Source organism: Rosa chinensis, chromosome 1 (genome assembly GCF_002994745.2).
Source record: "Rosa chinensis cultivar Old Blush chromosome 1, RchiOBHm-V2, whole genome shotgun sequence".
Taxonomy (NCBI): Eukaryota; Viridiplantae; Streptophyta; class Magnoliopsida; order Rosales; family Rosaceae; genus Rosa; species Rosa chinensis.
This window is the reverse complement of record NC_037088.1, coordinates 53987561-54012926: the sequence shown is the minus strand read 5'-3', so window position 1 is coordinate 54012926 and position 25366 is coordinate 53987561. Positions and strand designations below refer to the sequence as shown.

At 40.2% G+C, this 25366-nt stretch overlaps 4 protein-coding genes across 6 annotated transcripts; 2 read left to right on the top strand and 2 right to left on the bottom strand.

Moving 5' to 3' along the window:
- Positions 1-1105: 1105 nt before the first annotated feature.
- On the bottom strand, positions 1106-3488 carry LOC112183020 (stemmadenine O-acetyltransferase). Its single transcript, XM_024321607.2, has 2 exons — positions 2681-3488; positions 1106-1761 (listed from the first exon to the last, which is right to left on the bottom strand). The coding sequence occupies exons 1-2, from the start codon at positions 3486-3488 to the stop codon at positions 1187-1189; spliced, it is 1383 nt and encodes a 460-aa protein (XP_024177375.1). The 3' UTR covers positions 1106-1186.
- Positions 3489-5295: 1807 nt separating this feature from the next.
- LOC112169736 (probable cysteine protease RD19D) lies at positions 5296-7140 on the bottom strand. The gene is made up of 4 exons (XM_024306791.1): positions 6631-7140; positions 6125-6244; positions 5763-6006; positions 5296-5573 (listed from the first exon to the last, which is right to left on the bottom strand). The coding sequence occupies exons 1-4, from the start codon at positions 7138-7140 to the stop codon at positions 5296-5298; spliced, it is 1152 nt and encodes a 383-aa protein (XP_024162559.1).
- Positions 7141-16399: 9259 nt separating this feature from the next.
- Positions 16400-20136, top strand: LOC112170780 (ACT domain-containing protein ACR10). 2 transcript variants are annotated; one of them, XM_024308140.2, is made up of 6 exons: positions 16400-16847; positions 17210-17431; positions 18295-18301; positions 18672-19008; positions 19455-19739; positions 19872-20136. In XM_024308140.2, exons 1-6 carry the CDS (start codon positions 16694-16696, stop codon positions 20007-20009), a joined length of 1143 nt encoding a protein of 380 aa, XP_024163908.1. In that variant the 5' UTR covers positions 16400-16693; the 3' UTR covers positions 20010-20136. The 2 variants fall into 2 exon arrangements, with proteins under 2 accessions (XP_024163908.1, XP_024163867.1); XM_024308099.2 differs by having other exon boundaries at positions 16402-16847; positions 18196-18301.
- Positions 20137-21076: 940 nt separating this feature from the next.
- LOC112182299 (protein SEEDLING PLASTID DEVELOPMENT 1) lies at positions 21077-24917 on the top strand. 2 transcript variants are annotated; one of them, XM_024320738.2, is made up of 9 exons: positions 21077-21691; positions 22066-22280; positions 22400-22550; positions 22667-22858; positions 23107-23269; positions 23386-23630; positions 23817-23993; positions 24071-24309; positions 24438-24604. In XM_024320738.2, exons 1-9 carry the CDS (start codon positions 21083-21085, stop codon positions 24463-24465), a joined length of 2019 nt encoding a protein of 672 aa, XP_024176506.2. In that variant the 5' UTR covers positions 21077-21082; the 3' UTR covers positions 24466-24604. The 2 variants fall into 2 exon arrangements, with proteins under 2 accessions (XP_024176506.2, XP_024176505.2); XM_024320737.2 differs by having other exon boundaries at positions 21078-21691; positions 24071-24232; positions 24438-24917.
- The last annotated feature ends 449 nt before the right edge of the window (positions 24918-25366 follow it).

Genomic DNA, 25366 nt, shown 5'->3' with positions numbered 1-25366 from the left:
TATATATATATATATATATATATATGTATATCATATCCAGAGTGAGGCCTCGCTTTGAAATTAAAGTGCGAGGTTGGAGTTTAGGGTCACTTTTCGGTCTCATATCCACATCTCGACCGTTCAGTTTTTAGGTACTAATGTATAGATCATCTCTGCAAAATTTCAGCTAAATTGATGGTCGTTAAGGCATTGATAACTGCCTTAAAACTAGTACGGTTCAGGTTTGACAGATTCGGTTCGTCCATTGGTTTAACCGAGTTAGATACCTTAAAGATCATCAATTTGGCTGAAATTTTGCAGAGATGATCTATGTAGAAGTACCTAAAAACTGAACGGTCGAGATGTGGATATGCGACCGAAAAGTAACCCTAAACTCCAACCTCGCATTTTAATTTCAGAGCGAGACCTCGCTCTAGATAGGATATGTATATATGTATATATATACATGGCTCAAAAATATATATATATATATATATATATATATTTTTTTTTTTTCTGATGGTTAAATTATTTTTTTATAATTGTTACCGGTAGATTTTAGTCTTTTTTTTTTCTTTTCAAAAAGCAAAAGAAAATCTACAACTGAAACCCACAACAACAACCAAACCCTAAATTGTCCAGAAGGAAAGCTGAGGAAGCTAACAGGGAAAGAGATCTATTCCAGCTCCGAGCTTGTAGTTGGCGGCCAAGTTTGGCAATGATATCAGTTAGGAAATTAGCTTCCCTTTTAATGTGGTAGAAAGAAAGACATGATGTTAGTACAAGTTGACAGAGTTTTGATGTCCTTTAAAACCTGCTTGATGCCAAGGAATTTGAGCCATGTTGTTAATGCGGAAAATTAAGTCCAGTTTACACAAGCTATGCCATTTGTTTTGTAAGCTTCATCTGTTTGAAATTAAATGCGCGGCTTCAGGAAAGTGAGTGCTGAAAATGTACCAAGTATCGTTTTCTGATCGATATAAGCATTTTTATTTTCCTCCAAGCTACCTACATGCTTCAGCCTATTACGTATCTTCAACCGATGTAAAATTCAACAAAATCTTTGGTTAAATAGTTCGATGCAGTAATCTCAGTCAATATGAAGCCCTGTATTTTATTATAAACTTTTTAATGATTGGCTGGTGAACTAATTTAAGCCTTATTCACCACAAAATGGAAACATTGCACGAGCCATATATAATCTTTCTTAATCAATACCTACGGAAGAGGCCATTGAAATCCCGGGGGTTGGAGATGCAAATGCCAAAAACTGGGGATCTTGTTCTAGCATAGCCATTCGCTTTTGATCTAGAGTCACCCACGCTTCAATTCCGTTGTCGCATTGTGTTTCAACTAATACTGTGGAATTGGTATATGTAGTTTGAACTTTCCCCGTGACTCCAATCCAAAATGGCTTCCCCCATCCAAAATCAATTTGGTCAAACATTCTAGTCCAGCTCGAGAATGAATAAATCTCTAGTGCTGGTTCTATAGAACTCCCCTCTTCCATCAAATCTAGCCAATCACACATGCCTCCGTATCCCTTTTCACCCTTTAAAGTCTCCAAGTAATCACTGTTATATTCTTTGACAGATTCTTTGAGCAAGTTAACCAAGTCACACAACTTATGATCACTACTCTCTGGTGTTGTATAATTTAGCTCTAGGAATGACGGAGCCCACAAAAAGATATTTCCAATGGCATTGTCCAACGTCGTTTTCATGTTCAGTCGTGACCTTAAGTTCACCGCTTGGAGTGCTAAAGAAAATCTTGTTGAAGTACCTGTAAGTTCATAAGTTTTCTCATAAAGTGAGCAACATGTCAACACATTTATAAAACCTATGTTTGTGATGTAGTTAAAAAAATCCCAACGTCGTTTTCATGTTCATTCGTGACCTTAAGTTCACCAATTGGATTGCTAAAGAAAATCTTGTTGAAGTACCTGTAAGTTCATAAGTTTTCTCATAAAGTGAGCAACATGTCAACACATTTATAAAACCTATGTTTGTGATATAGTTAAAAAAATATAAAATAAATATGAAATCGGTAGCGGAAAAATATTAAATGAACTTAATTTTTTGACGTATCATTCAGGCTTCCACAGCATACGATCCAAACTATTGGATTATCTTGTTCTAGCCGATACTGGTGGAGGTTGTAAGCTGTTGTGACAATCACACCACCTCAACTTGGGTTCCAAATAAAACACAGTTTGGGTAGTTTTGTAATCTAAGTAAAATTTGGTTAAGGTTATTCATACCCAGATCGAAAGAAGGGCAGGGTGTGTAGTCGGGGGTTATTTAATACTTGAGTATGAAAGTGAAAACAATAAACCTTGTAATATAGAGGATAAATTCTATGCCAAGAAAGATTCAGTTATTTCTTATCTCCCGAATTATTATTCTATGCCAACAAAAATTCGGTAAATCCAAATTCAATTAATTATTGGAGGACAACACTGGTTGTTAGATGTGATGGAAGCCAAATCCAATGTACTCAATCAGATCAACTTGAAATTTACACCAAGACGTTGTGAGGGGGCCTTTATTTAAAGATGAAGTTATAATTGGCTTCTAAGAAGTAAGAAGTAAGAACTTGGTGAAGAAATGTTGCAAAGTTGTTAATCTGAGACTACCCCAAAATAATAAGTTATTAATTACTTGTTTTATTAATTATTAGGCTTGCTGCTAAATTGATTTACCTGATGATAATGCCCGAGAAGCAGCGAGTTGATGTTTCCAGAGAAAACCAGTGAGGGCCTGAACACGTGATGGCTCGGGCACGTACTCGCTCTTCCCTTCATCTTGAAGCGCAGATATGGCTTTCGCATTAAATACAAATCTCCTTGTAACAACATTTCTTTCGCAAAAGCACCACCTTTCCATCAGAGCTACATACTTTTCAGGCAAGTCATCTCTCGGTGGGAAAAGTACTGCTGCTTGAGAGAGATTCGGATGAATGATTTTGTCACGACACCCACGAAAAGCAGCAACCCAGGACTTGAGAAAACAGTTTGCTGTTTCGCCATCGATGAGCTTGTGACAAAGGGAGACACCAATTGCTATTCCGTAGTCGAAGATGTTGACTTGAACTCCAAGCAAGGGGAGAAGCTCAGATATTGTTTCCTTGCGATATGGTTGGATTGGAACAAACTCATTTAGCCACTCGGTTTTTGGAAGCTTTAGAAAATCAATCATGTTACAATTTACTCTGACCTCAAGGTAGGGGACACCCGCTTCAAAATCATCAATGTATAAGTTGTTTTTGACCCTCCCGGATAGTGGATAGTACAAAGTGAGAGTCTGGGAAAGAGTGTTTTTTAAGTCGGTTAAGGTTCGAGGAAGATTGAAGACGGGATCAGTAATGGGGTAGAAGAATATAACCGGGACATACATTGTGGGAGTGATTTGATCGATGATGGAAAGCTTGTGAGGGTGAAGTAGTGAAGAGGAAGCAGCTGATGGTTTGATGGTGTCTCTGGAAATGATACTGACCTCAATTTTCTCCATTTTGCCGAAGTGGGATCAGTATCTAAGACTTCAATTGCATATGGTGATTTCCTTATAAAGAAAACTAATGACACGTCTACTTAATTAGCCACCAAATATTAAGAGTCAATGTTGGAGCAAGTATGGCTGTCACCGCTCATTGATAGTTCAATTACTGTTAACAGATTTAATAGGTAGGTTTTTCAATGCTTAGCTGCATATATTGACTAAAGAGCAGCCTTAATGAAAAGAGCTACTTCCTATGGTTTAGTACTCCCACTCAAGCATGTCATGGACCCAGATTAAATTCTCTAAACCACCACAAATATTTCAATTGAATTGTTACCAAGTCTCCAATCTGGAACTTGGATTGTCACTTTGTTATTCTATTGGCCAATCACCTGAGAACTTGTGCCCCAATTTTCAATGTGGATATTAGTTGTTAATGGAGGAGAGAGTTTTTTTTTTTATTTTTTAATATTTTTTTTTTAAAAAAGAGGATCAAAGGGTTTCACTCCTGCCCCCATGGTGACTCGAACCCATGACTTCGTACATAGGTAGTGGGTGCTCTAACCACTGAGCTAACACTACTTCGTCAAGGAGAGACTTATTAAAACTATAATTAAAACCGAAAAATAAAAACTTAATAAAATAAAAATATTGGCTATCAAGCACGTTCATTTACTTAGAATGAAGAAATTCCTGAATTATACACAACCTGAATGGGAGAGAAAATGAATTATTCCCATAATAAATCATTTTGATTATGTTAGTTACTCACCATAAGCGATATTGTTTACAATTTATCCTGAATCGAAATCAAAACTAGCAGTATGATTATCGAACTCTGAGAGACCATTTGGTAAAGGACTACTGGACATCTCATTAAGTTTCAACAGTCTTATTGAACACATGAGATGATATATATATTTTTTTAAAAGTTGTAATGAAATTTTACACCTGAGGGTAATTTAGAAAGTATAAGTGGGTAAACTAAGCAAATTGTAATCTAAAAGTTTATAACTAGGGTGCTAAGAGTCTACAAGATGAACAAAGAGTTTAATAGCTAGGGTGGCAACTGGCAATAACCGCACCCTTTGTGATATTTAAGAAATGCTTCCTGCCGTGGAACTCACGCATTAACCATAATCATAGAAGCTATTAAGATTAACTCACCAATTCTCTTATCCATTCAAATTAAGTAAACGTGTTATAAAAATGTATTGTGTTTGGTGACGACGTCGATTACTATGCAACTTTGGTAACAGTTAGCAATTATTGCGCCAATTACTATGCAACTTTTGCTTTGAAATTGTTGTTGAAGAGTTGTGAACTTTTATGATCGCTTTATATAAAACCTTTCTTTCTAAGCATCTGATTAAGGAGATTAAGAGGAATATGGGGTTAAATTAATAGATCAGCCTCAAGACCAGGTTGGGCATGGCCAAGGTCGACGTAGGTGGCTGTCTAGGCCTGATGCTAGGGCCTTATATCACCGTAGAGTATAGTGTTCTGAAGGTCTCTTTTCCCTAATAACAAGTAAAATTATATAATAGCTAACATGCGAGGTAAATGCAAATCACTTTCTTTTGAAGTCTGAACTTCCAAGTCTGAAATTAAAACTTGAAGTCTGAACTATCTAACTCTAATAAGGCTAACATATTGTTCAAGAAGGAAGCTATTACCATGATGTAAGTAAGACTTTCTACTTCAATATATCAGCTATAAGCCAATAATGTTGTACGTAGAAACGGAAACATCAAATTTGGTTGAAAGAAAGAGGTGCACATAATATATACCCTATACTAGCTAATCTTGGGAAATGCCGCTAGGATGCTCTAGAACTGGTCACAACCGCAGAGACCATAGTATTCATCCCACACATGCCATGGCCTCGGCAAAGCCGGTAATAACCATGTTCGCCCCATTTTGAGCTCCATGAATTCTTGATGATCCAGTACGGTTTGTTGCTCAGCCTGAGGATCGAGAAGCCCTTGTCACCGTATCCAACAAGTAAAACACCGTGGTTCACCCATCTCTTGAAACAAACAAGAGGGCATGATACACCACCAATGTAGGTTTGCATGAACATAGCATTCAACCCAACTGCATACACATCAGTAAAGGTTTTTGTTTTAGTGGGTGTGTGTACATACCTCATACATATAACAAATCTACATATGTCAAACCATGGTACGTCATATTCAGATAATAAGACCCTTAGCACAATAATATGTATGGACAGATATATAGAGGCGTATTCATATATCGCATATTGTCAAGTTTAATACTCACTGGCAAGAGGACCATGGTGGACCAAGTTCGCTGCAATTTGGTTCTCATCAAGTGGAATATTGGTGAAATTGGCCACTCTCACAGCTACCTTTTCAGGATTGAATTTGCATTCACCCTTCTTCCCCGTATAAGGGTATGAAGCCTCATCCTGCAACCCTCCTGCTTCAATTAGATACTTGTAGGCATTTGTCATAAGTCCGCCACCACAACCACGGTCGCACGCATCTTTCTCTTTTGCATCGCACTTGATTAGTTGCACAAACATTAAACAAAACTAATTAAGTAGGCATGCCACATATACGTATGCTTAATTTATCATCCCCTTAAACTTGACTACTACAATATTCCAGAGGCCTAATTACCACATGATCGCAGTCCACAAGCTGCTGTTCACTGAGACTAACAAGCTTCCCTGTGGCAATGAAATTGGCTCCTTCAGTAGCTCCTGTTGTGCTAAAGGCCCAGCACGCACCACAACCACCCTGCATCCACAAAGTTAATTAGAGGCCTCATATGTATACTGCAGATTAGTTTTTTTAGAATTTACTACAGATTAGTTTGAGCCATAACAAAAAATCAAATTCCACAACCACCCTCCATTAATGACAGGTCTTTTTGTTCAAAATTTTACATCTCAGAAGCATTAGATTAGAGAATCAATCAAACAAACGCGCCGGTGGTACCTTCATGAGTTAATTGAGTTCAGGTGTACACAATGTACGTGAATGACCAACCCAGACACATCTATAGCATATGTGCAGTCACTGATCGAGATAAGGATTTAATCTATGTCGAAATTGTAATTAACAAACTAGAATAAAGAGAGCTCATCACATAAATTTAAAAATTTAAAAATGTAACCAATCACCTGCATCTTGACCTCAGTAACAGCTCCCTTCTCTCTCCAATCAAAACTCTCAGGCAACCCACTAACATCCATATTCTCAACCGTACTATCTGCACCGCCACCGCAGTCGTTTAAGCCGGCCCCACCTCTTACGCCAGTGTACATCCCCTCGAACTCCTCCTCGGACAGATCCGAGAACGGTGTGACGCCGTGGACCGCCGTCGGATCCAGAGCTTGGTGCTCGGCGGCTCTGATCATGTTCTTGGCAAAAACATCGAGGCGGTGCATGTACTCCTTTCTAGTTGGATACTTCTTCCCATATTTCTCCATGAAAATCTTGAACTCTTTCTCGGTTCCTAGGAGGTTACTACCACTCGAGAATTTTCGAGAGCTGTCATGATCTGTGACTTGGTGGATGATTGAGTCTTGAGCGGTGACATCTAGGGCTACACAGAGAGTTAGTGCGCAGGTTAAGACTGCAACACCAACCAAGCACATTAGAATAGGTGGAGGTAGAGGTGGTCCGGCCATTTTTCCTTCGGTGGCTCTTCTTTGTTCTCTCTTTAGCTACTTTTATGTCCAGCTCTGAGCATCGACTATTACCGTTTTGTCCCCGGATTATACATCGATATTTGCAAATCCAAGGGTCTTGGTGTAAATAGGACATTTACGGGCGGCGGAGTTGCATGCAGGACCCAACGTCTGCATGTAACGCGTGGAGGTCGCTTTGCGCAGCAAAGTCCTAGTTGTGTGGCTTCACAATTGGTTACCCTAGTTTTTTTTGTTTTTTTTAAAATCCAACATTGGCCCAAAACTAGGCATTCACGTTGGGCCAAAACAACCGTAGTTGTATCGTCCTTTTCTTCTTTCAAAGTTTCAATTTGTTTGATCCAACACCGGCCCAATGTATCTTGGGGTTATTAATAATATATATTTTTGAGTGGGAACACAGCTTTAGGGATCTAACAAAAAGAAACTAATAGTTACTTTTTTTTTTTTTTCCCGATAGGAACTAGGGGAATCAATTGTGAAAACCTTATGTAGTTGCATCGTTAATACTTGTGGAAAAGGTGACGGAGTTTGGACTGTTAGAGCTTCAAACATAGTACGTTAGAATCGAGAATAAACGTGCACCATCACTGTCCTTTATGATTTAGAGTTATGCTTGTGAAGTAGGGTGCTCTTCTCGAATGTGTTGATCTAGGGTTTCTGTTCTTTTTGGAATGTTGGTTTACATTTAGGACATGACTCACATTAGGGTAGTCCTTGGATCGAGTCTAAGGTCCTATTTTCCAAATGGAATCATAAACCTTTCACATTTTACAACTTCTTGTTGAACCTTAATTGAGATGAGTGCCAAATTAGTCGACTTATTATTCTTACAATGAACTATCAAGTTATTATCTAAAAATACTGATGAATGTAAAATGTCATTAGGTTCATTTTTTACTTTTTAGAGGAGGTTCACGACCGTTTCTTATAAAAAGCTCTAAAAGCATGGGCCTTAAGTCCTAACTGTTTTAGAGAAACTGATTTTGGGAGGAATTTGCTGTGTATTCTCATTGATAATAGGGGCCTCTTTATATAGAGGATTACAATGCGTAGAATCTCAATCATACAAGGAAAGTAATTCTACATTGATTAGGATTCTAGATCCTTCTAATTAAATCCTATTACCACTAGGTCAAGTAACCTAGAGTTTGGGCTAAACACAAATTAGGTTTTCCTTGAACACTCCCCCTTGTGTTGCCCAAACGCGGTGCTTCTCTCGTTGCCTCGTTAAAAACCTTGCTGAGTAACAAAAACCCAGTGGGACAAAAATAACCTCGGTCGAAGGGGAAAAAGAGCACAACACACCCTTCACGATTCGAGACAAACATGTAGACATCTCCCCCTGATGTCTGCACCTCCCCCTGATGACTACGATCATGGGAGTTCAGATAATTTCCGCAAGCCAATTCTTGCCACATGTTTCTCGAACGTGGTATTGGGCAATGACTTAGTAAACAAGTCTGCCTCACTATCCTCAGATCGAACCTAGTTCACTTTGATCTCGAGGAGTGTCTGTTGTTGCTGATGATGCTTGGTGTTATCGCTTTTGATGTAGCCTTGCCTCATTTGTTCAAAACAAGTAGCATTATCTAAATGCTCGTAGGCTCATCTGTGGTAGACTTCAAACCACAATTGTTCGAACATGCGTAATTATGGATCCAATCCATATACATTCACGAACCACTTCGTGAAGAGCAATGATCTCTGCATTGTTCGAAGATATAGCGACTACGGTCTGTTTTGTAGACCTCCAAGATATCACGGTCTTTTCCCATGGTGAACACTTAACCGGATTGGGAATGACCATTGTGTGAGACAAACAGATACCCAACATCAGCAAAACCTTCCAAAACACTTGTCGTTTTGGGATGGGGATAATGGATGCAAGCCAGGGTTGGCGGCGTACCTGGTGTGCGATGGGTCCGAATCCATCATCTCTTCATAGGGATAGAACAAGCCCATATCAATCGTACATCTCAAATATCGAAAGATATCTTTTACGCCAATCCAATGGCGTCGCGTTGGCGCAAAGCTATATCTAGCTAACAAGTTCACAACATATGAGATGTCCGGTCTTGTGCATTGAGATAAGTACAATAATGCGCCTATTGTACTAAGTAAGGCACTTCTGCCTCTAGCATATCTTCGTCATCATCCTTCCAACGAAGAGGGTCCTTTTCAGGATCAAGACTACGGACGATCATGGGGGTGCTTGAAGGCTTGACCTTGTCAAAATGCCTAAGCATCTATCGACACGATGCTCAAGTTCCAAACCGAGACATAATCGTGTTCTCCCAAAATCCTTCATCTCAAACTCAGATTTCAAGTGTTCAGCGGTTTCCCTTAACTCTTTAAGGGCTTCTAATGAAGATCATGTCCAACATGAACCGTGATGGAATCCGAAACTTGTTATAGAAATGCGTGGGCATATCCCTTCCCAATCAAGTAGTCACTTTAGTGAGCGTTTCAACCTCTTTGTAAACGCGCTCCATGGTCTAGAGCCACTTGACTTGGGTAAATGAAGTTCACCATGAACCTTCATGTATATTCCGTATCTAGATCCCTATAGAGATACGTAGTGACCATATTTGTAAGCTGCATGTTCAGTTATTCGGAAACTATCAAACTGACAGGGTAGTGGAGTGCAATGACATCCATTACGAGAGAATATGTCTCATCGTAGTCGATTCCAGGGCGTTTTGTGAGAAGCCTTGCGCCATAAGGCGAGATTACCATCTCTTTTTCTCATCACGCTTTCTAACGAAGACCCATTAGTCAACAGGTTTTTATATTAGGAGGTGTTGGCATCTCTAGCTCGAAAACCTTCCTCTTCGTTAGAGAATCCATCTTAACCTAGATCGCATCTTTCCATTTAGGCCAAAAACTCTCTACGTTGGCATTCATTCATCAACGGAGCGTGGTTCGATATCATCTAACTCAAAAACTCATGCGTAACAAAATACGCAACTACATCATCAATTCTGATGGAGTTTCTATCCCACGTCTCATGTACACTAGTGTAAGTTTCATAGAGCTCTATATTCTCAGGAATAGGGTTTGACGTTGAGGCGTCCCCCAACGATAACCATAACCCGGAAGATTCTCATGAGACGGATTTTGAGTGTCAATGATCGAGGATTGGTTTGTGCCAATGTATCCTTCGAACCTACGGGCCTCCCACGCATCCTAGCTGGGGCCATGGCCTGTAACGCCAGAGTGCCACTATCTTTGGCGTTGGCGCCATGCCTACCTCCGTGTAGGGTGGCGCTACGTCCTCTCGTAGGGACGTCCTTCCTTGCAGGCATGTTTGCAGCATATTTGTGTGATCTCGTCACTTTAATAGGGATCAAGATGAGACATAGTGGGGACAGACTACGACAATTCCTGTCGTTCCTGTTGAACATTCGTGTTCTTATCTCCCCCTAACGACGGGAAGACTGTCTCATCAAAGTGACATCCGCAAATCTAGCGGTAAAGAGATCGCCTAACAAGGGCATTTAAGTGGCGGACGATTGTTGGAAGCTCAAATCCAACGTAGTTGCCCATTCGTCTGTAAGGACCCATCATAGAGCGCTGTGGCGGCGCAATTGGCACATAAATGGCTCACTCAAATATGCGTAAGTACAAAATACGTGTACCCAGTCACTAGCTGTAACGCAGAGGTACATTGAGTGGCGGTAGGTCGTAGACGAATTAGCATAGCTGCATGCGATATTGCATCACCTCAAGCGGATGTAAGAAGATTGGTGCGCATTACCAATGTTCGGACTACCATCGTAGTCGTTTCCGCGAGACCAATTGGGTGTGTATATGGGAATGTGATGTCCAACATCAAACCCATTGCAATATCCATCGAAAGTCGTCGATGTAAACTTACTAGCATAGTCAAATCCAATTGACTGAATAGGATGATTCGGGGAGTGAGCCCGTTGTCACATGATATATGCTAGGAGTGTAGCATAAGTAGCATTTATAGGTGGACAATGGCACAACACGTGACCGGCGTGTTTGCGTGTCAACCAACATCATGAAATATTTAAGCGTCCGCAAGTTGGTTAAATCAATCCACAAAATCCCTACGGATTCTTTGTAAGAACAGAATGAGTAATGTCATATCCTTTGCATAGGACGGTCTCAGTCCTAATTTCCCTAAGGAACGGGCTTAGTAAAACGAGCGAGAGGCTTTAGAAGCAACCAATGAGAATTTTGGTTAGGCCTGAGCGTCTGAAACGTTATTTTGAAGCAAGTTGGTGATTGCAGCATCACCTAGGGCGCCATCACCATGATGGATGCCATCCATGGAGTCATGGATAGGGACTACGCCAGCCCTAGGCTGGTGGTGGACTGAGGCGGTGCCCTAGGCAACAGCGTTGGTCACACTTAGTCTATGAATCAACTTTTGATTCATGCTTCATTTCGCTCGAAAGAAATGATGTCCATGTGAAGTCTTTTTGTAGACGGATCATCATATCAGGACTAGGATGATCTATCCTGTCGTGACAAAGCCAATATGTGTCTAAATCCAAGAGATCTTCTCTCATAACTTTATTGGATTTAATAGCTCGAATAGTGACATAAAGTCCACTAGAGCGACACATAAACTTCTCTAAGATGCGTCTTTGTTCGCAATCATTAGAGGTAATGCAAAGGAACTCATTTCCGTTCTCTACATGCATTTTCGCATGGAATGCGTTGGCTATTCATAGGTGTGATTTTCCCTATGAGCGTAGAGAGCTTTTGCGACAATAATCAAGGTGCCATTTGGCAAGTGGAACTTGGGCTATTCCATGTCCTTGAATTAATACTGATGACCCAGCCATCGTAGTCACAAAGTCATATGCTCAGAATCAAAATTGAGTCATAATGAAAAGAACTCGAAATTTTATTCATAAGCCAACGGAGTACATCATTGTTTCTTTGATCAAAGAAAATCTAATCCAATAAAGGTAATATGGCAATCGCCTTACATCTCTTGGAAAATAAAGACTTTAACAGAATTGGCGATCTATTGATCCCAGCCAGATTTGTAGTCTGCAACCCTTCACTCTAGATCATTTTCTTGATCTTCTTGTTCCACATAGTGAGCTTCTCTTGCTTCACAATATGCTTTGTAGGCGGTGACCAGTTCTTCACGAGCTCTACAAATGTGTGCCCAATGCTCAGACACTCCACATCGAGAACATACATCTCTCTGCTCGAACTCCATTAATTGAGGCGCTTTGAAAGCGTCATTTAGATGGCTCTTAGTGTTGGTGGCGCCACCAACATGGCCAGAGGCGTTGCCTCCCTCTCTCTTTCCACGTTTACCTCTTCGGTTCCGTGTTCGCCTATTTTGGCGGTTACCTTCCCAAGTAGAGCGATTATATGGATCAGAATGTCCATAAGTATACCTAAGATTAGGGTTTCGCTCTTGGCGCCCTCTCTTAGAGGTGCGATTATAATTGGATTCCGGAATATGCTCTGTTTCCACGGATCTCGAATTATAGTTCTTCACAAGGATATTGTCATGCTTTTCAGCGACATTCATAGCTCCAATGAGCTCATGAAACCTTGTGATCCGTCTTGCATATACATCGATTCGATAGTTCTTAGTAACCATCAATGCAGAGACGGGGAAGGTAGAGAGAGTCTTCTCAATCAACATCGCATCTGTGATCTCTTTACCACAGAATTCCATTAAGGATTTAATGCGAAGTGCTTCCGAGTTATAGTCAAGAACTGACTTGAAATCACAGAAGCGGAGGCTATGCCATCTCACTTCTAGGTCAGGAAGCAAGGAGTCACGGACGTTGCCAAATCTTTCTTCGAGTGAGACCCACAGCCTTCTGGGGTCTTCTTCATTCATATACTCGTACTTGAGCGAATCATCCATATGACGAGTCATTAGGATGATGGCTTTCGCCTTATTTGCCTCTAAGGCTGCTCTATTTGCTTCCAAAGCTTGAGCTTGCTCAACAGTTATCACGTCCTGGCTAGGCTCGAGAATCATATCCAAAATTCCTACAGCCTTGAGATGCTGGCGGATATCACGAACCCACCTGTGATATCCAGAGCCAGTTGTTCCCAATGGAGCAAAGTCCAATTTGTTCAGGTTACTCATCCTGAAAGAGAACAAGAAATTAGGGTTAGTTTCGGAGCGAAAAGGGCTACCACGAAAAACTTATTAAATTTCTGAGCGTAGTCGCTTCCAAGAAATTAGGGATTTTTCTGAGCGTAGTCGCTTCCAAGAAAATCCTATTCCAAGAGGGGTTTTGGATTAGATCGAAACAATGATGTATGTGGTCGATCGTTTTCTTCTCAACAAACTCTAAGTTTGGAGGACTCTACAAGCTCCAAGTTTGGAGTGAGCACGAACCCCCACAGTTCGGCTATTGGTCTCCCCCATGAAGAAGAAAGGGGGGGGTAGAAGAAGGGATGTCGGAAGTCCCCGAGAAAAGAAGAAGAAATAAAAAAAAAAAACTTCAAAAACGGGAACTTTTAGAAAATTTTACCTTAAAAGATGGCCGGAAAAGTCGTAGCCGGAAAGTTACTGTAGCTGACCGGAAAAAATCACCGGAATGTGGTGGTCGGACAGTGGTCGCCGGTGGCCGGAGCTGAGCTGGTGGTGGCTGCAGGCGGAGGTGGCAGAGCCTTGCAGGGCTTGTGCGGGGCTGCTGCAGGGCTGTTGCAGGGCTGCTGCGCGGCTCCTGCAGGTGCTAGGCAGGGGCTGTCGGCAGCTGTCGATGGCGTGCAGGGGATCTGTCGGCAGATGTCGACAGATGCTCGGCAGGTGTGCGCGGGAGCTCGGCAGGTGTGTGCGGGGCTGTCGGCAGGTCTCGGCAGGGATCGTGCAAAGCTCTCGGCAGATGCTTGCAGGGCTGTCGACAGAGACTCGGCAGCACTCGGCAGATCTCGGCAGGAAGCTTGCAAAGCTCTCGGCAGATGCTTGCAGGACTGTCGACAGGGGCTCGGCAGCACTCGGCAGATCTCGGCAGGGATGTGCAGGGACCTCGGCAGGACTCGGCAGGTGTCTGCAGGGGGCAGAGGCCGGTCCGATTTTTCCGACGGCCGGTTCAGGGGCTTTCCGGCCGGTTCCGGTGGTTCCGCCGCCGGTTCTGGGTTCCTTGAGGCTAGGGCTTCAATATGTGGGGCGGTGGATGTTGGAATTTGAGGGCTACGAAATTAGGGTTTCAGGGTTAGGGCTTCGTGCTGATAATGTGTTTTAGAGAAACTGATTTTGGGAGGAATTTGCTGTGTATTCTCATTGATAATAGGGGCCTCTTTATATAGAGGATTACAATGCGTAGAATCTCAATCATACAAGGAAAGTAATTCTACATTGATTAGGATTCTAGATCCTTCTAATTAAATCCTATTACCACTAGGTCAAGTAACCTAGAGTTTGGGCTAAACACAAATTAGGTTTTTCTTGAACACTAACATTATTATTATTAATACTAAAATTTCTTGAATGAATATTCCCATTTTAATATTCTATTAATGTCTTACTCTCGAGGATTTGATAAAATCCAGTTGCCCCACGATCTATTAACATATGTTTAATTGCTTATGCAAAATAAGTGGTCTTCCCATATTGTGTGGACGATGCCGGTCTACTTTGAGTTTTTTTGTTTTTTTTGAATAAGGTCTAGTGGTCTACTTTGAGCTTTACCAAACACTAAATATTTAGTTTCATGAAATAGCAGAAAATTAAGGACGGTCGAAAACTAATACAAAAAAAGTTGGCTTCGAAAATCAGTCTCAATTATACTCGAGTCCACCTAATCCCCACGTTTCGAAGACCTTAAGGTGGTGTTTGTTACGTGGGACTATTATCCCCCACCTTATTTCCTATAATAGTCTAGGACTCTTCTAACCTGGGATATGCTATGTTAATACATGACCCATGTTTGGTACTGCTTAGGACTAAAGAGCAGAATAGTCAAAATAGTCCTATCTCATGTTTGTTTGTGTATTGGACTAAAAGTTGGTAATTTGTAGAGACATGAACAATTTTATGAGTTTGTGAGAAGAAAGGAAAATTGGAATGAGAAAGCTGAAGACAAATCCAGAAATTGTATCCCTTACGTGACCAGTTACAGTTACTTGGTCAGTGACATGGTCAGTTACTTGGTCAGTGACATGGTCAGTTACTTGGTCAGTGACATGGTCAGTTACTTGACCAGTTACAGATACTTGGTCAGTGACATGGTCAGTTACTTGGTCAGTGACATGGTCAGTTACTTGGTCAGTGACATGGTCAGTCAGTTACTTGGTCAGTGACATGGTCAGTTACTTGGTCAGTGACATGGTCAGTTACTTGACCAGTTACAGATACTTGGTCAGTGACATGGTCAGTTACTTGGTCAGTGACATGGTCAGTTACTTGACCAGTTACAGATACTTGGTCAGTGACATGGTCAGTTACTTGGTCAGTGACATGGTCAGTTACTTGGTCAGTGACATGGTCAGTTACTTGACCAGTGACATGGTCAGTTACTTGGTCAGTGACATGTTCAGTTACGTGACCAGTTACATGACTAGTTACAGTTACTTGACCCAGAATTGATCAACATCCAAAATCAATGAAAACAAACAGCCAAATAAGAAGATAAAAACACAGACGTTGTTAAAAGAAAGAAAAAACCCAGAATTGATCAACATTCAAAATCAATGAAAACAACCAACCAAAGAAGAAGATAAAAACACAGACATTGTTAAAAGAAAAAAAAACCCAATCTTGAAATTGATCAATTCTTAGCAAATCAAGCTACCCAGACACCAATTGTTACAACCCATAAACAATTGTTAATAGAAAATCAATCCATAGTCTTTAATTTAACAAATCACAGTAGATACATGAGAAGAAGAAGCTAGACAGGGTTGAAGGGAAGAGGGAATCAGAATCAAAGCAAAAGGAGCATGACATAGAAAAGAAATTGAACATAGAAGTTCAAGGAGGATGATGCGCGATCGAGAGTGGAGAGACGAGGCTGAAGCACGAAAGAGAAGGAGAGACGAGGTTGAAGCGCGCAAAAGGGAAGGAGAGACTAATGCGTTGTTGAAGCCCGTGCTTCCACAGTCCGATGAGTTTTGGGGGTTCTATGTAAGAAGGTCGGGAGCTGATGCGGGGACTCTCTAATCTCATTTAATTGAGTCCTCATGTGTGCCAAACGTGGGATGAGTCTTATTTTCTTATATAAGTTACTCCAATCCAGTCCAGTCCCATGTAACAAACATAGCCTTATAGTTTAACCTCACTCACTCTCCCAACAATAAGTATGAGATATTGATATTCCAAGAGAGGAAAAAACAGAGAAGGAATAGAGACCAACAGCATCTGTTATCTTCTATTTGTATGGATTCTATATGATCTAAAAATCCTCCCGTATGATTTGGAATCTCGCACTAGTTTAGCTCAATAAAAAACAGGAGCAAGAATCCGAAGACACCCACCAGACCCAAGTTGGGTCTTTTGGGATCTCTTTATCCTTTGCTGAGTTTTCTAGTCACCGGAAAACAGAGCAAAAAACAGAGGAGAAGCTCGGCGGCAATGGGCATTTTGCATGAGGACATGGTGGTAATTAGCCAGGCAGAGAAGGCTGGAGATCCTACCGTGGTCACTGTGAATTGCCCTGACAAAACTGGGCTAGGCTGTGATCTGTGCAGGGTCATATTGCTCTTTGGGATAAGCATTTGCAGAGGAGGTGAGTTTTTTTTTTTTTGCTTGTAGTTTAATTCCTTTGTTCTCTGAGTGATTTGAGGTTTTTCTGGAAGTGGGTTTTGGATTTGGAGCTGGGAAAGTAGCGTGGTTTGTTCTGATGTTTATAGGTTTTAAAGGTCTTTACTTGGAAAGTTTACTATTTGGATCTGAAATTCTTGAGAATGCATGTAATTAGTTTCTTGAAGTTTGCTGAACACTAATTGGTGGATCCAAGCTTTTAAAGAGAAACAAAGAATGCGTCTTTCAGTCTAGGCTCTTTTGTTGTAAAACAGAAAATGGGTCATTCTTTATGGATCATAGAATTTGTAATGGCAAATTACAATTTTGTTGCTTTTGTGTTTGAAGATGTTTCGACGGATGGAAAGTGGTGCTACGTAGTGTTTTGGGTGGTGGGAAAACCGGAAACAAGGTGGGATTTGTTGACAAAGAGATTGTTAGAAGTGTGTCCCTCACATTTTACAACTTCTGGAATATACTATTACCGGCCGGAAAACCAGCAGCCCAAGCCATTAGATGTGTTCCTTTTGAAATTCTGGTGCTCTTATGAACAGGAAGGCCTATTGCATGGTAAACTTTCATTTCCAAGATTGTCACTTGCATGATTAATTGTTATCTTTGAATTGATTGTTCATAGCTTAGTTTTGCATAGATAGACAAAAGTTCAGAAATTTCAAATTTCTCATTTGGGTGTAAACAAAAAAATTTCAGTTCTTTGCTAGTGCTAAATGATTCATCAAACTTGTTCAATCTTCAATGCAACTATCCCAGTACCAGTTTAGCTGGAAATTCATTTTTGTCTGTGATTACAGAGAGTCGATGATCTCTATTTGGTGTTTGTGAGTTCTTGATATAGACTATAGAGCGGTGTTTGAGCATTGATTGAAGATTATTGATTTCTAGGTATAAGAGAAAATGAGTTTAATCAGTAATTTTCATTTCCCTTATATAAAATAGACTAGAATTACCAAAATTAGTAATTTATGAAAGCTTGGGACAACTTATCAACTATTCTTCAGACTGGCCTAGACGGAAAAGAAAACAGTTTAAAGCCTTAACATTGTAAATATACTTTTATGGATAGATGACTACATTAAATCAGTAATTGTATTATCCCCATTTAGAGAAAAGAGATCAAACAAGGGATCCTGTTGAAATGAACAAGTGGTGCATAAGGGTAACTTCGTGTAGAAGTGGTGTTTCTATCTGTGTCTTTGTTTTTATTTCCTTTACATTGCCTACTTGTTTTAATGCATCTGAATCTTCAGCAAAAATTGTTCTGTATGCTGCTATATATTTAGTTGAGATTATTATTAATACTTTTTACCCAATAGATGTCACTAAGGTTCTTTGTGAGCTTGAGCTCACAATAGAGAGAGTGAAGGTGTCTACTACCCCAGATGGGAAAGTGATGGACCTTTTTTTTGTTACAGATACCAGGTTTGTCACTCTTGACATCATTTCCCTATCTATAATGGTGCATCATTTCTGCCTTCCTTTTCTCTTTTTGGTAGATCTACTTCCCAAGTTTCATTCTAGACTTATTGCCAGTGTTCACTTGTAACTGCTAATAAAAGAGAACCAGTTCCTCCATGTGGTTCCTTCAAGTTTTTGTTTGCATCATTTTCAATTAGGTTCTCTAGACTTGTGTTTTCAGTTACTTTATACTGGTGCTTACTACTAAAGGAGTTTAGGTGTTGGTGTATCATCATGTTTGTGTGAGGGCACATCAGTTGAGAGTCGCTACTGAGATTGTTTCATCTTTCCTCCTAAAATATGACTAATCATATTCTTTCTCTTTTTCAATCAGAGAACTGCTGCATACAAAAAGAAGACAAGATGAAACAATTAATTGCCTGAAAGCTGTCTTGGGGAATGTCTTGTTGGGTTGTGAAATTGAATTGGCTGAGTCAAAAGTTACCGCATGTTCACAGGGTTCTCCTTATCTTCCTTCTGTAATCACTGAAGAAATGTTAAGTTTAGAGCGGACCAATGGACGCCTAAAAAGACCTGTTGCCTCCATTCCCATTTCAATAACAGTGGACAATAACCTCAGCCCCTCTCACACACTAGTTCAAATATTCTGTCCGGATCATAAAGGTCTAGTGTATGACATCATGAGAACACTAAAGGATTATGACATTCAGGTACATGTTTTTTAAGCTATGTAGTTTGGGGGAGAAAAATATTTTGGGTTTTGTTTCACAATTTACCGTTTCAATATTCACATCAAACGTCATCATTGTCAACAATAACTGTTAGTTTGCGGAAAATTAATTAGTTTGATGAACCTTAAATGCTTGATGTAGACTCTCAATCTTCTAATTGAACTTTTATAAACTTTGCATGCTCAATAAAGTTCAGGTAAAATCATACTAGAGAGAGATATATAAAGTAAAGTTGGTATATTTGATATATTACACGAGACCTATTTGGTAGTGAGTTCCGGCAGAAAAGAGGTCATGCCTTTTCTGGCCGATAAAATTCCATTAAATCTTCCTCCTGTTTTTTTTATTTTTATTTTTGTTTATATATTTTACCATATTAGTGAACAACACTGACCACTGTATGTAAAATTTGGGTTCAATATCAGATTTCTTATGGACGATTCTATGAAAACACAAAAGGGAATTGTGAGGTGGACTTGTTCATAATGCAAGCAGATGGCAAGAAGATTGTTGACCCCAATAAGCAAGATGCATTATGTTCTCGCTTGAGAACGGAGCTTTTGTGTCCCCTTCGAGTGGCTGTGGTGAACCGTGGCCCTGACACTGAGCTGTTGGTAGCTAACCCAGTTGAGTTGTCTGGCAAGGGTCGGCCTCTTGTCTTTTATGATATTTCTCTTGCCCTCAAAGATCTGAGCACGCGCATCTTTTCGGTATTAGCTCTAACCAACATTATGAGTGTCTTATGCCAATGATATCCTACATCTTTTGCAGTAATGAGGAGTGATACCAATTTAATTCGTCATTCTACCATTCATTGGTGTTTTGTTACCAACTTATTTCAGGCTGAGATAGTGAGACACATGATCCGAGATCGGGAGTGGGAGGTCTACAGATTCCTGCTAGATGAAGGAGTCTGTCCTTCAGCGCCAAAGAACAAAATTGAGGAAGGTGTAAGAAATATACTGATGGGTTGGGAATAGATTGAGCCAAATTTAGTTAGCGGCTTGCATCCCCATCGCTGTACAGCAATAGTTTCTGAGCATCAAGTGTACACTGAAGTGTAAATCATGATGTGCAATTGTGCATAAATAAAAAAAATGTTTATCAGTTGCATACCTCCATCTTGACTTGCATTGCTAATCAGAGATACTTAGCCAGCTCAGTAGATAACAAATGTTTCAGCATTTCCTTCTCTCTTTGATCTTTGACCATAGATGAGTTTCTGAAATAGTAGTGTATGTACATAGTTCTGCATTCTAGGTTAGCCAGAGCGATGTACTTTGAGCTTTGTATAGCTCTCACCTCTCAGCAAGAGCAGGCTTCGTTGGTGACCTGCACTCTTGCACGGCTGAGATACTGTTCCTCTACGTCGGTGCAAATTCAAAGTTTCTACCGTCAACCAAATACAAAATTGAACGAAGAAATTTCCTCCCATTTGGGACCGTTCCGATGGGACTGGAAGCGTGCTGAGATTTGCCATTCAGTCTTGTGTGCAATTTTTATTTTTTCATTCTCATTTCAGGCCACATACTATTTTTCTCTATCATATAAATGACATCCATTTGGAAAAGGGATATCTTCACAAATGGTGTATGAATTTTAGGCATTTCTACACTTTGGTGTACCAACTTTCATAACTATCAGAATGATGTATCAAGTTTGCTCCAATCTTTCATTTTGGTAGGTCGTTAAATTTTCCGTTATCTTTGCAAAAAAAAAAAAAATTCCTTTATCTTTCCTTTAGCTTTGTTAGTTTTTTTTTTTTTTTTTAAGATAACTGAAAATTTAATGGCGTACACCAAAATGAAATATTGGAGCAAACTTGATACACCATTCTGATAGTTATGAAAGTTGGTACACCAAAGTGTAGAAATACCTAAAATTCATACACCAGTTGTGATGTTTTCCCTTTGGATAAAAAAAGAAATCAATTTGGAATTTGAAAAATATGTCTGAAAATAAAATAAAAAGGGGAGAAAAATTGTGTGGCTGTTGAAGCAGCCCCCACGTGGATGAACTCCATTACTTCTAACGGTTGCTCAAGCCTCAAGCTATGTGGTGGGCCTCACTTTCCCTCCAAATAATAATATGCTCCAATCCCACTGGAGATACCTCCGAATCTTCTCGCCGATCGTTCCTTAACTCAAACCCAATCACTCCCAAATCCAAGCCCTGTTACAGGATGACAGCTCTGACCTCCCAACTCGTGCTCCTTGATCTCCAGAACTCATGGCACTCCGCCACCCAATTCCCCATCTCCACCCTCTGTTTTCTCCAGACCTCCAACTTCGTCTCCACACTCTCTTCCTCATTTCGTCGAACACGTGGCCTGCATAGGGGAATTGCTTCTTCCTCCAAACACTCCTCGTCGCCGGCGATTCGCCGCCCGTCGGATCGGTTCTTCTCCGGCAATGGGTCGTCGTCGAATCCGGGGAGCTCGGCTTCCACGTCGCAGACCCAGGCCGCGTCGGAGCTGGAGCTGTTTCTGGAGTTGTTGCCGGAGAGGATGAAGAGCGAGCTGTACAGGCATGAGGAGATCGGCAGGCTCATTGAGGTCGTCATGGATTTGGGCAGGCCTCCGATTGCCAGGTTTCCCACCGGCGATTGGGTCATCTCGGAATATCCTGTCAGCCAAGAAGATCTCCGGCTCGCTGTATCCAAGGTGATCATGTCTTTTTTTTTTTTTTGTTCTTTTAATAAGCGCCGTTGCAACTGCCCTCAAACTTTAATTAATACTTTAATTAATGAAACCGCAGGATATATGAGACATGGGTAATCATGTTATGAAAACTGAGACTTTTATTTTTTATCTAATAAAGCATCATCAATTGGTGGTTAGTGATGGTTAATTATTATTTTTTATTGGTTTAATAGTAATTGGGTAATTACTTTATTTAAACAATACTTCAACTTTTTTTTAATATTTAGTTGGAAAAGGATTGACGAATATGTTTATTGTGAAGATGGAGATGTAACTATTTATTTATGTGTTTACTTATTGTAGCTGCAACTTTTTTTTTTTTTTTTGGTTTCCAGGTTAGTGAGTTTTCAGATGACAACCGTTCTGGTATTAATAACTCATTACACCGGATAAGTGCTATCCGAAACCGAAAGCTGCAAATCATTGGACTTACTTGCCGGGTGGGGAGAGCTGTGTCGGGAAGTGCTGAGATCATCCGCGACTTGGTTGAGGGTGGTGGTTCAATCTTGGTTATAGGACCTCCTGGAGTTGGCAAGACAACCTTGATCAGGTATATGTCCTACTCGAAAGCAAATTTCAGTACACATTGGAACTTTCCTTGTTTTCCTACTGTGACTTGGAATCAAGAGCGAACGTGGTTTTGAATTTAGTGTGGATATGTTGGTGCAGAGAAATTGCTAGAATGTTGGCGGATGAGCATATGAAGCGTGTTGTCATTGTGGATACATCGAATGAGATTGGGGGAGATGGAGATGTACCTCATGCGGGAATAGGGCGTGCAAGGAGGATGCAAGTTCCTAATGTGAACATGCAGCATAATGTGAGTGTTGACAATATATGGCTTATTTATGCAACTGTTGCTTTAGTTCCCAAGTAGTATTATACTTTTGGAACTCTTTTGGTTTATAATCTCTTTTGCCTTTTCCTTTAATGCAGGTTATGATTGAAGCAGTTGAAAATCATATGCCTCAAACCATTATAATAGATGAAATTGGGACAGAGCTTGAAGCATTGGCTTCCAGTACTATTGCTCAAAGAGGAGTTCAGCTAGTTGGAACAGCACATGGAATGACGATAGACAATATAATAAAGAATCCTTCTTTACAAATCCTTGTTGGTGGTATAGAGGTACAATGCCATCCATTCTATATTCATTCGAATTGGATTTATATACATATATTTCAATTAAGTTTCTGTTATGCATCAAGTTTTTCATTTTATAATTGTAAAAAGTGCCATTAGTCGTGCAAGTTGCTATCTTGTATGAATCATCATTTCCACTGCAATGATTATTGTGTAGTGATGGTCTTACCAATTTAAGAATTTCCCGGATAAGAAATGTTGATAGATTAAAGGAATTCTTCATGTAAATGCAGAGTGTGACCCTGGGAGATGAAGAAGCGAGAAAGAGGAAAGTTCAAAAGACAATTCTTGAAAGAAAGGGGCCTCCTACATTTACATGTGCTGTTGAGATTATATCTAAAACAGAATTTCGAGTTCATCACAGATTAGATGCGACCGTGGATGCTATACTAGCTGGTACTCTACATTTTCTCATTTAGAACCTCTACTTATTACCTGAGTTTCAGAGACTCCACTTGGAAGTGAAGTTGTTAGGGAACACCTTATCTGATTTGACGGTTTCTGGCTTATAGGGAAATCTCCTCTGTTTGAAGTTCGTCGTATTGATGCGGATGCTGATGACTCTTGCATGTCTACTCAAATATCCGAACCGAACTATCAAAAAGTATCAGATTTTGGTGTTACTAAAGACATTATTGCTAGTGTTTTGGAGTCTGACGAGGAAGATCTAGATCCTTCACCCAATGTGTCTAGAAGATTGAGCAGTGATAAATCTGTGAAGAAGAGAAGTTCACCAGTGTGTATATATACATACAAGGTAAAAATGTAAAATACTTGGTTTCCACATGGTTCACTTTCTGTTTTAATTGGAAAATCTACACCCACGAAGGACAAACGTTACACTTTGTCTTTTGACCCAAACCCCCCAAAGAAATTGTATTGTGGATAGTTGTTGACTAGGCAGATGATCTTTATTGATCCTTTCCTTTTTGTTTGACTGCAGATCCTTGAAGCTGACCTACTGCAAGTAGCACAGGTGATGGGGCTTGAGGATGAAATTGAGGTAACTGATGATATTGGAACAGCAGATGCAATTATAGCATCCAGTTCTGAGATGAAGCAAAACCCATGGATTCGTGGTGTAGCAAAATTCCACCAGTTGCCTGTATTTGTCATGAAGGTAATGTCTCTGTACTTTATCTCTATTGCCTGTAAGCTTGCTGCGGCTCATTCACATATTTGATGTTAATCTTGCAGTCAAATACCATGGCACAAATCGTGAAGGCAGTTCGTACGATTCTTGAAATGGAATCAGTTGGTTCTTTGCCAAAGCAGCTTGTCAATAATTCCTTTGACATTGAAATTGAAGATGATGCACCCAAAAGAAAACCATCTTTAGAAGAGATCGATGCGTTGGAGGTGCATTTCCTTTCCCATCCCACCTATTTTCTATGGATACCTCTACCGGCAGTTTCTGAGAAATTGTCCTCTCTGTTGTACGCCATGCAACTTCACATTCGCTTTCAATACGTCTGATTTTGAGTGTCAATTTTTTCTATTCATTTGATCCTTACATATATCATCTGCTTAACTGTACCACCATTTTTCCTTTTGTTTGTGTTAGGAGGTTCGACTTGCAATCGAGTATATAGTGATTCCTGGTGGAGAGCCCGTAGAGCTCCTTCCAAGACGCTCCGAAATAATTGCCAGACAGCTGGAGCTGGTGGAAAGTTATCAGTTGGCTGCTGAAAATTCAGGTACTAAGCGCAATCCAAGGTTGCAGATTCTTCCCATGAGGATAAACAAGAAGAGTTCTTCGAAACCTGTTAAATCCAATTCTATGAAACCGACTAACTCTAAATCACTAACCGGTGGTGGCGGAGGTAGCAGTGTTACTAGGCTCCCCCTTTTATCAGAACAATAGAATTAGGGAGGAAAAGCCTGAAGTTTTAACACACTTCAATCACTTGTTGATACCTGTGCCATTTCATGTACAGTCCTGCAAATTATGTACGTCCATTTATGTAATTATTTCACAGCTGTAACTATTTGCAATTGTTTCTTCCATCATTGATATAGTGAATCAAGATCAGTTTTTTTTTCCTTTTCTCGTCTTTGCTCATGACGTTTTTTCATTCAGCTACCGTGCTTTGTATGCCCAATTAGACAGACCCCTAGGAGGGAGCAGACATTCGAACTTGAAACTTGTCCTAATATTGAAAAGAATAGAGAAATACTATTTGACTACAAAAAGGTATAGACTCTAAAAGAATCTATAGCACATTTATCTCTATAGTGCTTTGAAGTCTCTTTTATAGTGCTCTGGAGTATTGAAACTGTGGAGTTGAGAGTCGTTTAATTAGTCACATTTTGTTTTGTGTTTCATACAAAACGAATTCTAACAACTCTCGACTACAAAATTTCAATACTCGGAAACATTGAAGAGCTTTTAGGACTCTATTACCTCTGACTTCGGCGTACTGCAAAACTTTTGGACTTGAGAGAGTGAAATGGTTATATAATGGGATAGAGCAAAAATTGGAGGGCCACCAA

What these genes read in the sequence shown, in the direction of transcription:
- LOC112170780 (XM_024308099.2), top strand. Translation starts at nt 16,694, where the DNA reads ATGGGCATTTTGCATGAGGACATGGTGGTAATTAGCCAGGCAGAGAAG. An exon ending in TTTTTTGTTACAGATACCAG is followed by an intron (nt 18,302 to 18,671) that starts GTTTGTCACTCT and finishes TTTTTCAATCAG; the next exon opens with AGAACTGCTGCATACAAAAA. An exon ending in TGAGCACGCGCATCTTTTCG is followed by an intron (nt 19,740 to 19,871) that starts GTATTAGCTCTA and finishes AACTTATTTCAG; the next exon opens with GCTGAGATAGTGAGACACAT.
- LOC112182299 (XM_024320737.2), top strand. Translation starts at nt 21,083, where the DNA reads ATGTGGTGGGCCTCACTTTCCCTCCAAATAATAATATGCTCCAATCCC. An exon ending in TCCGGCTCGCTGTATCCAAG is followed by an intron (nt 21,692 to 22,065) that starts GTGATCATGTCT and finishes TTTGGTTTCCAG; the next exon opens with GTTAGTGAGTTTTCAGATGA. An exon ending in ATGTGAACATGCAGCATAAT is followed by an intron (nt 22,551 to 22,666) that starts GTGAGTGTTGAC and finishes CCTTTAATGCAG; the next exon opens with GTTATGATTGAAGCAGTTGA.
- LOC112169736 (XM_024306791.1), bottom strand. Translation starts at nt 7,140, where the DNA reads ATGGCCGGACCACCTCTACCTCCACCTATTCTAATGTGCTTGGTTGGT. An exon ending in TTACTGAGGTCAAGATGCAG is followed by an intron (nt 6,245 to 6,630) that starts GTGATTGGTTAC and finishes TTGTGGATGCAG; the next exon opens with GGTGGTTGTGGTGCGTGCTG. An exon ending in TTGTGGACTGCGATCATGTG is followed by an intron (nt 6,007 to 6,124) that starts GTAATTAGGCCT and finishes CAACTAATCAAG; the next exon opens with TGCGATGCAAAAGAGAAAGA.
- LOC112183020 (XM_024321607.2), bottom strand. Translation starts at nt 3,488, where the DNA reads ATGGAGAAAATTGAGGTCAGTATCATTTCCAGAGACACCATCAAACCA. An exon ending in TTCTCGGGCATTATCATCAG is followed by an intron (nt 1,762 to 2,680) that starts GTAAATCAATTT and finishes ATGAACTTACAG; the next exon opens with GTACTTCAACAAGATTTTCT.